This window comes from Gopherus evgoodei, chromosome 1 (assembly GCF_007399415.2).
Source record: "Gopherus evgoodei ecotype Sinaloan lineage chromosome 1, rGopEvg1_v1.p, whole genome shotgun sequence".
NCBI lineage: Eukaryota > Metazoa > Chordata > Testudines > Testudinidae > Gopherus > Gopherus evgoodei.
In genome coordinates this window covers 5679742-5691914 of record NC_044322.1, presented here as the reverse complement: position 1 = coordinate 5691914, position 12173 = coordinate 5679742, and the positions used below count along the sequence as shown (strand labels likewise).

The 12173-nt window shown below is 45.9% G+C and overlaps 1 protein-coding gene across 2 annotated transcripts in view; it reads right to left on the bottom strand.

Moving 5' to 3' along the window:
- Positions 1-9944, bottom strand: part of POLD3 (DNA polymerase delta 3, accessory subunit) — a 44028-nt gene extending 34084 nt beyond the window's left edge. For both annotated transcript variants that reach the window (XM_030556775.1, XM_030556785.1), the window contains exons 1-4: positions 9765-9944; positions 7477-7532; positions 4080-4182; positions 40-79 (exon numbers count right to left, since the gene is read on the bottom strand). In XM_030556775.1, the coding sequence (XP_030412635.1) occupies positions 40-79; positions 4080-4182; positions 7477-7532; positions 9765-9824 (259 nt within the window). In that variant the 5' untranslated portion in view covers positions 9825-9944. The remainder of the gene's footprint in view (positions 1-39; positions 80-4079; positions 4183-7476; positions 7533-9764) is intronic.
- Positions 9945-12173: the final 2229 nt, after the last annotated feature.

The following is a 12173-nucleotide window of genomic DNA, read 5'->3' as shown; positions in this document are numbered from 1 at the left end:
AAAAAAAGTTACAAAAGCATAATTCCCCAAATCACCTACCTTCCAGTTTATCCTCTCTCACGACTGCAACTTTGTGGCACTGTAAAGAAATGATAATTTATCACAATGAGGAACCAAGGTCTTGAAATTTAAAGAAAACAAAAGAAATGGTCAATGTATATTTGATGCAGCGTTATAGCAGCACAAAACTTGATTATGGCTTTGTCTTAATAGTCTTTTGGGGCACTGTAGGCCTACTTTCCTGGGGCAATATCCCCCAAATCACTACAACATTGGAGAAACATCCAATCCTCAATCTCTGGCAGCAGCAGATGAAGCAGTAATGGAACAGCTGCTCAAGTGCATTAGAACAAGAACAATTGTGCAGCTTGTGCACACACGGTAGGTGTGCACAAGCTAATTAAGGTAGCTGACATATGGCTCTGCCAGGAACAAATCTGATGCATTGACCCATCTTAGTTGCAAGCATTTAAGATGACTGACACATTACGGTTAACATGAGCAGACATGGTTTTATACAATGAGAAACTGAGCATTCATCCAACAGCCAGAAAGACAGATCCAGGAAAATGTGCTCCACTATGTGCATGTCGTTCCTGATTTGAGATCTACTGATGAAAAACTCTGTGCAAGAGCTAAGTATTATTATTATGTACAGCTGGATCACCATGTTAAGAAGACTGCAATCCATGCAAACAATATCAGAATTCATGGGTCTGACAACATTAATCAATTGTGTGATTATTCAATACCCACAAACAGGCAGTCGAAGTGGGAGGAAAGAGAAATCTGAGAATAGTCTAAGAGCCAAGGATAGGAAAAGAAGCAGCCTGAGCCATCCCTTGAGGGTTGGAAAAGGCAGTAGAGCAGTGTGATAACAGTAAAGTGAGCATGTAGTGAATAAAATGAGATACTATGAAGAGAGAGATCTATGAGGTGTTCAATTTCGATCTGTCCACTCAAGTAATTCTTGCAATGTTAAATCTACAGCCCTGCAGCAGCCCCTCCTGAGAGGAGTCAGTACTGCAAGATCATCAAGTTCTCTCAAATTAAGAAACAAGGTTTAATCTGAAATGCATGACGCAAGCTCATTAGTCTCCTCCACATTAAATGACCTTGTGTCCGATAAAGCCTCATTTATTCCAAAACCTGTTAGTTCTTCCAAGCCCAGGACTTTTCTTTCAGTTCTTACGGCTCCTCTCAAAACTTATTATTTTCCCCTGCGCAGTACTTATAAAATGCTGCTCCTAAGTTTTATCTTCCTTGCGTGTCATTCTAATTACATCTTTTAATATCCCTCAGAATGGATTAAAAAAATTAAATTATAAATGGATGTTCTACATTTAATTTAAATACATTTTGATTTTAAAAATTAAACTTGTTTAAAACTATATTTGACATTATGACAGCCTACAATCTATGTTAAGGCCTAAATTTACTGTAATCTATTCAAATCATGTAAATGAATTTAGAAAAGCTGCATCAATGAGCCCTCCCCAAATTTATGAATTAACATATTCTGTTTTATTAGTTACATATAGAAACGGGAAAACCTATCTTAAGCTTTATAAATGTCAAAATGTTATGTACAGCATTAGTAAATATCAGTAGTATTTAGTCTTTACAACTGAACAAATCTTGGTATTTATATTGTTTTTCAAATGAAAGTATTTTCAGTTTTTGCTTACAGAAAAGCTTTGGCCCTTATTACTCTGGGTTTCAGTTTAGCTAGCAGGTGCAGAATTAATACTTTCTTCGTTTGGACTAGCTCATTCAAAGTTGAGGAACTGATTAGAAGTTGAAAAAGCAGTAAATCTTGTTTTCCTCTTCCAATCTATGGATAAAACCGTGGTGTGATGATGAGATCTACTAATTTTAAAAACAGGAAGGACATGGTATCAGATTTTCAAATGTATTAGGCATCTAAAGTGGGATTTTCAAAAGCAACTAAGCAATTTAGGCTCCGAACCCCCATTAGTTTCAATGAGAGTTAGGCACTTAACCTACTTAGGTGCCTAGTGGGATTCACCATCTGCACCGTTAGGTGCTTACATACCTTTACAAATCTGGCCCAGGGTGACCAGACACAACTCTGACATTCCCTAACTACTGTAGTTAGGGAATTTCTTTTTTTAAATAAATATTAGTTAGTTTTAAATGCAAAACATCTTGTTAAGCTCACTTTTTTTCCCCTTATGTATCCAGAACATTTAAGGTAATTTTATTTAACCAGTTAAAAAAAAATTAAAAATTGTTTTTTTGCATTTTAATTTAATTTCAATTTCCATCCAAATGCAGCATGACAAATGTCATGATTAAAAAATTATGTGCATTCTTCACCATTTTCAAACATGAATCTAAGTAAGTGTATGCTGAGCTATATAATTGTTTAAATAAAGGTGTACAGACAGAGTGCAACCTCCTAGTTAGCAAAAATCAAAAGTATCAAGTTTAGCATGAGGGCTACATTTAGTTGCAAATCAGCATCTTCTAATGGTTACCAACCAATGAGAATTAACCCTTCTTTAGGAAAATAGGTAAAGTACAAATGCAAAACAAGATTAAAATTGATTATTTAAATCAACTTACCCTGATATCTTCACTGGCTCTCACTGCCAGGGCTGGCCCCAGAGGGTTTGCTGCCCCAAGCAGCCAAAAAAAAGCTGCGATCACGATCTGCGGCAATTCAGCGGGAGGTCCTTCGCTCCGAGAGAGAGTGAGGGACCCTCCGCCGAATTGCCGCCGAATACCTTAAAGTGCCGCACCGCTCCGGAGTTGCCACCCCAAGCACCTGCTTGGTAAGCTGGTGCCTGGAACCAGCCCTGCTCACTGCTCTATAGCTCATGACTTCTCACCTTACTTTCAAGAGCCTTCACAATCCTACCTTCCTCCCCTTTTAACTCTTGTATTGTTCCACATTGCTCCGGCAACGATGGCAGCTGCTGGTATACAGGCCTGCCTCTTAGCCTGGGATAGAATTTTGGGTTTGATTTTCGATACTTGGATATCCTTACTAATGTGTGTGAACAAAGACACTGTGTTGCTTCTGCCTAACCAGATGGGGTTTACAACACAATGAGAAGAGAAAAGGAAGAGAGGAAAAGCGTTGCTGGGCATGGTGGGAGATTAATATACCACCACACACCTGAAGACTGCCTCGACTCCTATATCAAGGCAAGGTCAAACAACCAGTCAGGAGGGGCAAGAGGGGGATGGGAGGGGAGGCATAAGAAATACTAAAAAGCAGGAGAAAAAGGTGACCCTTGCCGAAACACAACCTCACTCCTTACCCCTCCCATTGGGTACAAAAGAGGTGGTACCGAAGCCCCCAGACTCATGACCCTCCAAAACGGAACATGACCATAAATTGTAAGGGGTGGGATCCAGGGTGTACACTACAGGTATAATTATGCCTGCTAAGAAAGAGGTAGGGGGACAGGGAAAGCTCTGCGTCAGAAAGAGCTATGGATATGCTTGCTTGATTAACTTCAATCAACATAGCATGGCCTGCACTTTGGACTATGGTTTTCTGCTTTCTGTCTGTGTGACAAGAACCAAGGGAGGGGCGAGGGAAAAAGCCCAGATACAAGCTCTGACACAGCATTTGCCCACTAGTTCTCTGAAAACAGCCTGCATGCCTTCTTCCACATCACACCTTACTTGCCCTTCCTGAGCTGGTCTACAAGGCTGCTACCTTCTCCGCATTCAAATCCTTCCTGAAGGGCCAATTCTATAACAGCATCTATCAAAGCCAACCAACCAGTAATGGCCAATTTGAGAGGTAACTGGAGACAGTGTAATATCAACAGAATAAAACCCTGTTTTCTTATTAGATTAAGCATTATCAAAACATGGTCAATACAACTTCTTCCCCAGTCTGTCGTGTTGTCTGTCAGATTGCAAGCTCTTTGGACAGAGAATGCATCTTCTTTTATGGTCATATAAGATCTAGCACATTGTGGACACTACCAGAAACAAATAATAGTAAAAGCAGGAATAGAGTTTTTGTGCCAAAGATGACAGAACAAGGCAGGACACAGAGAGCAATGCACACACAATTGAGGGAGTTGAGTACTCACAATGTGTCCATTCTGAATGAGATTTCCTGCCACTAAATAGGTGACATGGAGTTGAGCTCCTGAATTCTCCTTTCTCTTCCTTTCTACATAATCATACAGCATCCTGTACAACAAAAGAAACCAATGTTAAACACCTGCAAGGAAAAGAACCCTTCACCCCATCAGGTAGCAATTCCCGGTGATTTATGTGACATTCATAGGATCAATAAAAGTAAAGTGTTCTGAACTCACTAAATGTGTTTATTTCTTCTAAAGAGGTCTGTGTAGCTCAAAACCTTGTCTCTCTCACCAACAGAAGTTGGTCCAATAAGACATTACCTCATCCACTCATCTCTCTAATATCATGGGACTGACACAACTGCAACACTCCATAGTTTTATCTAGACATTTATACCATGCCTATCATTAGGATATTAAAGGCTCTGTTCCCATAATACACATACTGAACCACCAGTTCCTGTTTTGCCCTCACTCACGTCTCAAAACTGGGTTTAGACAAATTTGTGTGTGTGTACACACACACATACATACATACAGCAATTCATTGCATTTATTGGGATACTTATATGGATTCCATCACTTTGGTATCCATAAGATAGAATTGAAACATCTCCCATTTTTGTTTTATCTAACTAGCTCCTCTTCACCTAAATCTTCCTGCCTCATCCCAAGGAGAAGTTTTTTCATTCATCCTAGAACACAGTCCAGCCCCCAGAACTCAGAACATCTAAATACACAAATGGGGTCTGCTGTCCATTCTCAAGAACCTATTAATCCAATATTAGGAATGGGTCTCTGGGCTATTCCTTGGCCCTCTCCCTCCATGGTGGGAAAGAGGAACCTAGGACTCTCACTGGCCCCGTATAGTCTGCCCTGGGAAGCTGATGTACACCACTTCCCAAAAAACTTCCTAGAGGAATCATATGGCTCCTGTAAGTACCACACCAATGACTTCAATGGACAATTATGTACTTCAAGGAATGTAAATTACTTTCATCTTTTCACGGTCCTAGCAAATGAAGTACAAAGAGCTATGTTACTACGACGTTAAGATTGCAAATATACACTGAAGTCTGGAAATGCCAAAAGGTTCTGAGAGTAAAGTTAACTTGTCCATATTGCAAATATTTAGCTTTGGTTATTATCTAGGCTGTTAAGTGTAAGTATACTGTGAAGTGTGCATTTAACCCCCTGGACAGTGACTGCAAATATTTATTTGTAGTATGGGTATTGTTGCTGTGAGTGGCTTTTTGTATTTCCTGACTGTATTTTTATATTTCTACCTTGATGTTGCATAATACAGGGGATCACAATCCTGAGATCAGATATGCAGAGGAAGCCTCTTACATCTGCAAGCATCCAACTGCAGGACTGGGCCATAGCTTGTAAAATGCTTTTAGACCTTTCAGCAAGAGAGGCCCTATATACATTCCTACACAAATACAATTCTAAGATAACTATTTCTGTACATAATATTCACACCTATTATATGAAACTATAGAACCATAGAATATCAGGGTTGGAAGGGACCTCAGGTCATCTAGTCCAACCCCTGCTCAAAGCAGGACCAATCCCCAACTACATCATCCCAGTGAGGGCTTTGTCGAGCCTGACTTTAAAAACCTCTAAGGAAGGAGATTCCACCACCTCCCTAGGTAACCCATTCCAGTGCTTCACCACCCTCCTAGTGAAAAAGTTGTTCCTAATATCCAACCTAAACCTCCTCCACTGAAACTTGAGACCATTACTCCTTGTTCTGTCATCTGGAATCACTGAGATTAATCCTCTTTGGAACCCCCTTTCAGGTAGTTGAAAGCAGCTAGCAAATCCCCCCCCACCCCATTCTTCCCTTCTGCAGACTAAACAATCCCAGTTCCCTCAGCCTCTCCTCATAAGTCATGTGTTCCAGCCCCCTGATCATTTTTGTTGCCCTCTGCTGGACTCTTTCCAATTTTTCCACATTCTTCTTGTAGCGTGGGGCCCAAAACTGGACACAGTACTCCAGATGAGGCCTCACCAATGTCAAACAGAAGGGAATGATCACATCCCTTGATCTGCTGGCAATGCTCCTACTTATACAGTCCAAAATTCCGTTAGCCTTCTTGGATACAAGGGCACACTGCTGACTCCTATCCAACTTCTCGTCCACTGAAACCCCTAGATCCTTTTCCACAGAACTGATGCCTAACCATTTGGTCCCTAGTCTGTAGCAGCGTGCATGGGATTCTTCCATCCTACGTGCAGGACTCTGCACTTGTCCTTGTTGAACCTCATCAGGTTTCTTTTGGCCCAATCCTCCAATTTGTGTAGGTCCCTCTGTATCCTATCCGTACCCTCCAGCGTATCTACCGCTCCTCCCAGTTTAGTGTCATCTGCAAACTTGCTGAGGGTGCAGTCCACGCCATCCTCCAGATCATTAATGAAGATACTGAACAAAACTGGCCCCAGTACCAACCCTTGGGACACTCCACTTGATACCGGCTTCCAACTAGACATGGAGCTATTATCACTACCTGTTAAGCCCAACGATCTAGCCAGCTTTCTATCCACCTTATAGTCCATTCACCCAGCCCATACTTCTTTAACTTGCTGGCAAGAATACTGTGGGAGACCACATGAAAAGCTTTGCTAAAGTCAAGGAACAACACATCCACTGCTTTCCCCTCATCCACAGAGCCAGTTATCTCGTCATAGAAGATAATTAGGTTAGTCAGGCCTGATTAGCCCTTGGTGAATCCATGCTGACTGTTCCTGATCACTTTCCTCTCCTCCAAGTGCTTCAGAACTGATTCCTTGTGGACCTGCTCCATGATTTTTCCAGGGACTGAGGAGAAGCCGACTGACCTGTAGTTCCCCAGATCCTCCTTCTTCCCTTTTTTAACGATGGGCACTACATGAGCCTTTTTCCAGTCATCATTGCCCTCTGCCAATCGCCATGAGTTTTCAAAGATAATGGCCAATGGCTCTGCAATCACAGCTGCCAACTCCGTTAGCACCCTCGGATGCAGTGCATCTGGCCCCATGGACTTGTGCTCATCCAGCTTTTCTAAATATTCCTGAACCACTTCTTTCTCCACAGGCACTAGGTTGCCTCCCTCATTCAGTAAGGGGCCCACATTTTCCTTGACTTTCTTCATGTTGCTAACATACCTGAAGAAACCCTTCTTGTTTCTCTTAACATCTCTTGCTAGCTGCAACTCCAGGAAGCCTAATTAAGCATCGCTTTCTAAAGCAATACTCGCTTAAGTGAGGTATGAATAAGGCATGCTAAATACAATCCTAAATAAGACTTTACATCTTTCTGGAAAAGATTGGATTTAATTTTTTTTAATCAAAACCACCAACTAATTAGGCATTGCCACTGAATAAAAGGCTTGTGGTATACACAAACACTCACTGCTTAGCCTGGTTGACATGAACCCCAAGGGTGAAGCTCAGCCATTTGTACGTCACCTGCAACAGAAAAAAATAATTGCACAGGTCAGTGGCTCTCAATCTGAGTTCACAACGCACACAAAACTCCATTCAGTGACTCACTAAATCCCACCAGCCTTTGAGAAGATTAAGAAATGGAGAGAGGAAGCAATTTGCCTCAGTGTGTGATACCATGCTGAGCATACTACTTGTGCTTAAAAAATATTTAACAAGCTACCTCTACCTAAATGGTGCATATTTGTGAATGTTGTTTTGAAACAGTCTGAATGGCAGTGATACAGCCAATAACATTCAGAAAGCAACACATGGACATTGCTGAGTTGAGGTTTCCAAAGCAGAGAAGAAAATAAAACAAGCCCCAATATATAATTGTGAAGAGTGGCTGCTGTTCACACAACATTGCTATCAAGGACCTGTCAAGAGTGTGGTGGATTCACCATAACTGGCACTTTAAATCAAGACTGGGAGTTAAAAAACAAAACAAAACGTAAGATCTAGTCCAAGCAGCAATTATTGGGGGGGGGGGGGGGTTCTAGGGCCTGTGTTATACAAGTCAGACTGGATGATCACAGTGGTTCCTTCTGGCCTTGGAATCCATGTTAAAGATTGCCATGGCTCTCTTTGGGTCTCACACACAGGGCACGTGGCAAACTTCAGTTAGGTTACAGGTGCTGCAGCATAGCATGGCAATTTCTTGGCTTCTATTCCTGGCTCTACCTCTGTACTGTTATATGACCTGAGGTAAATTATCTCCTTGTGTCTGTTTTCCCTCCCTCCTGTCTATTCAGACTAACACGCTAAGGGCAGGGCCTGTCATTAGGGGTTGTTGTACATCTATTTTTATGCAGGTTTAATTTAAATATCAGTTTAGATGCTTAAGTTTACTGAAATAAGTTGTAAATTATATAAGCACGTTCATAATGGTATAACTGTGTCCACATTATGTGGGTATATATATTTCTAAAACAATATAGTTAAACTGGTACAAAAACTGTGCGTAGACAAGTCCTTCTATGTTTCTGTACAGTGCCAACCATAACAGGGCTTAAGTATTTTTGTACTACAAGGAAACCTAGTTAAAGTTGTATAGCTGTTTCCATTCTAAATCTGATTTCAGTCACTTGTCACTTTCACCTTTTGGGTTGAAGTTTTTCCTCACTTGTCTCTGACCTATAGTGATTTTCGGAACAATGATTTTAGCAAAAATAGTTCATGTACTGGGGAGGACAAGAAAAATTGGAAAAAATACGTTATAACAAAATTAATGTTATGGCGGTTCTCTACAGTCAAAATAGTTGACTAGAAAACTGCAGGACAGTAGCTCTCCCTAAAAAGTGCCTTCTTTAAATTATTCCAATAAAACTGATATTGATTTGACTGAGTTGTGTGCCTTTGAAAGTTAAGGACGGCACACGTGGCAGTACATTTTTATTTAAGATGACACCAAGCTTGTAGCTCTAAGGAATGCCCTGCTCTATCCATGTGTTCTGCATTATGTGGTGGAAATGCAGCACTGCTAGAAATGCTATTCAGCAGGTAAAATATTCCCCATGTTCATAAGCGATGCAAGGTCAGAGTCCTGCCCCACCTACATTCCCATACCATTAGGTTGCAGTTGTGCTGTTCCTTCCTAAATATGATAGGAGACAGAATGTGCCACAAGGCTGGTTTAACACATGGGAGGTGGCAAGGGGTAGGGCCTTGCTCCTATGAGTTTATTCTAATGGTGCTTTGTGAGCCCAGTGCTGCTGCTTCTAGTGGGGGTGAGTTAGGAGTCATGGAATCCTTCCACCTGCATTGCAACTTCCTCCCTGCCAACTGCCGGATACCCCCGCTACCCTCCAGTGTCTCCCACCCCTCAACTCTCCTTCTTGACCCCCTGCATCTCCCCATCCTGCCCATCACCACCATCAACCCATATCCCCTCCCCCAATAGCCCCTGTACCCCCCATCCTGCCCATCACCACCACCAACCCATATCCCCTCCCCCAATACCGCCTGTACCCCCCATCCTGCCCATCACCACCACCAACCCACATCCCCCTCCCTCACAACCCCCCCATGCTGCCCATCACCACCAAGCACCAATCCCAGTGCCCTCATCCCCCAACTGCCCTCAGCCACCGCCCCTCCCGGTGTGCTCGTCCCCTCAACGCCTCCCAGTTCCACCTCCCACCCCAACTTCCGGAATCCCAGCCCCAGCCCCCGCGCGCCTCCCCGCAATCTCTCTTCCCGCAGCCAGGCTCTCACGATGCGGTTCTGGTCGGTGACGAACTCGTCGATGTTCTCCAGGTAGAGCTCGTCCTCCATAGCACCCGCCAGGCCGCTTCCCGCGCGGATCAACGCCAGGGAAAGCAGGGCCCCGCCGCCTCCATAGCAACCCCCGGAGCGTGCTACGGCGGCCGCGCAGGGACACAAGCCGCTGCAAGCTTCGCGGGACCACGCCGGGCACGCTCCGCCTCCGTCCCCGCCCCGCTCGGCGGTAGCTGGCTCCGCCCCCTTCCTCTTGACCCATCCTCTGCCCGCCTGTTTTCTGCGCCCGCCCGCGCGGAGCTTTCTGGTCTGGTGTCTGCTCGGACGCGGGGCTGGGCACGCCCCCGTAGGCGAGCTCCAGGGTTCCTCCCCCCCCGAACCTCCCGCCTCGAGACTTCCACTGATCCCTCCGGACCCTCCCAGTGACCCCCATCCGGAGCGTCCCGGTCCGAGTGCCCCAGTGACCCCCGCCTCGAGCCCCCCACCCTGAGTGCCCCAGTGATCCCTGCCCCGAGCCCCCCGCCTCGAGCCCCCCAGTGACCCCCGCCTCGAGACACCCACCCTGAGTGCCCCAGTGATCCCTGCCCCGAGCCCCCCACTGACCCCCTCCGGACCCTCCCAGTGACCACCGCCCTGAGCCTCCCGCCTCGAGCCCCCCACCCTGAGTGCCCCAGTGATCCCTGCCCCGAGCCCCCCAGTGACCCCCTCCGGACCCTCCCAGTGACCCCCGCCCTGAGCCTCCCGCTTCGAGCCCCCCAGTGACCCCCGCCTCGAGCCCCCCACCCTGAGTGCCCCAGTGATCCCTGCCCCGAGCCCCCCACTGACCCCCTCTGGACCCTCCTAGTGGCGCCCGCCCTGAGCCTCCCGCCTCGAGCCCCCCACCCTGAGTGCCCCAGTGACCCCCGCCCTGAGCCTCCCGCCTCGAGCCCCCCAGTGACCCCCTGTCATAACTTTAGTCCCAGATTTGGACCTTAGCGTCCAAAATAGGGGGGTTAGCATGAAAACCTCCAAGCTTAGCTACCAGCTTGGACCTGGTACTTGCTGCCACCACCCAAAAAATTAGAGTGTTTTGGGGCACTCTGGTCCCCCTGAAAAACCTTCCCTGGGGACCCCAAGACCCAAATCCCTTGAGTCTCACAACAAAGGGAAATAATCCTTTTTTCCCTTCCCCCCTCCAGGTGCTCCTGGAGAGATACACAGACACAAGCTCTGTGAATCCAAACAGAGTGACTCCCCCTCTCCGTTCCCAGTCCTGGAAACAAAAAAGCACTTTCCTCTTCACCCAGAGGGAATGCAAAATCAGGCTAGCCAATTCAACACACACAGATCTCCCCTGATTTCTTCCTCCCACCAATTCCCTGGTGAGTACAGACTCAATTTCCCTGAAGTAAAGAAAAACTCCAACAGGTCTTAAAAGAAAGCTTTATATAAAAAAGAAAGAAAAAATACATACAAATGTTCTCTCTGTATTAAGGTGACACAACACAGGGTCGATTGCTTAAAAGAATATTGAATAAACAGCCTTATTCAAAAGGGATACAAATCAAAGCACTCCAGCACTTATATTCATGCAAATACCAAAGAAAAGAAACCATATAACTTACTATCTGAGCTCTTTGTCCTTACACTTAGAAACAAAAGATTAGAAAACAGAACTACTTCTCCAAAGCTCAGAGAAAGCAGGCAGCCAGAAAACAAAGACCTCAGACACAAAATTCCCTCCACCCAAAGTTGAAAAAATCCGGTTTCCTGATTGGTCCTCTGGTCAGGTGCTTCAGGTGAAAGAGACATTAACCCTTAGCTATCTGTTTATGACACCCCCGCCTCGAGCCCCCCACCCTGAGTGCCCCAGTGACCCCTGCCCTGAGCCTCCCGCCTCGAGACACCCATCCTGAGTCCCCCAGTGATCCTTGCCCCGAGCCCCCCACTGACCCCCTCCGGACCCACCTAGTGACGCCCGCCCTGAGCCTCCCGCCTCGAGCCCCACAGTGATCCCCACCCCAAGCCCCCCACCCTGAATCTCCCAGTGATCCCTGATCCAAACCCCGAAGTCACCCCTGACCCTAGCCTCCTGCCTGAGCCTCCCAGTAACCCCAGCCCTGAGCCTGCTGCTCCAAGCTCCCCAGTGACCCCTGCCCTAAGCCCCCTGTGACCTGCCCCAAGCCCCCAGCCACCAGAGCCCCCACCCCCCTTCCCACAGTGATTTCTGCCCTAAGCTCCACTGCCTGCCTCCCCCAGTGATTCAAGTTCCCCCTGCCCAGAGCCCCCAGCACACCCACCCGCATGATCCCAGTCCTCCCATCTTCATATCCCCAATGATCCCAGCACCCCCTTCCTGAGCCTTGCCCCCCCCAAAGACCCCCAACCATGGCATCTTGTGGGGCCCCAAGCCACCATGGCAATACC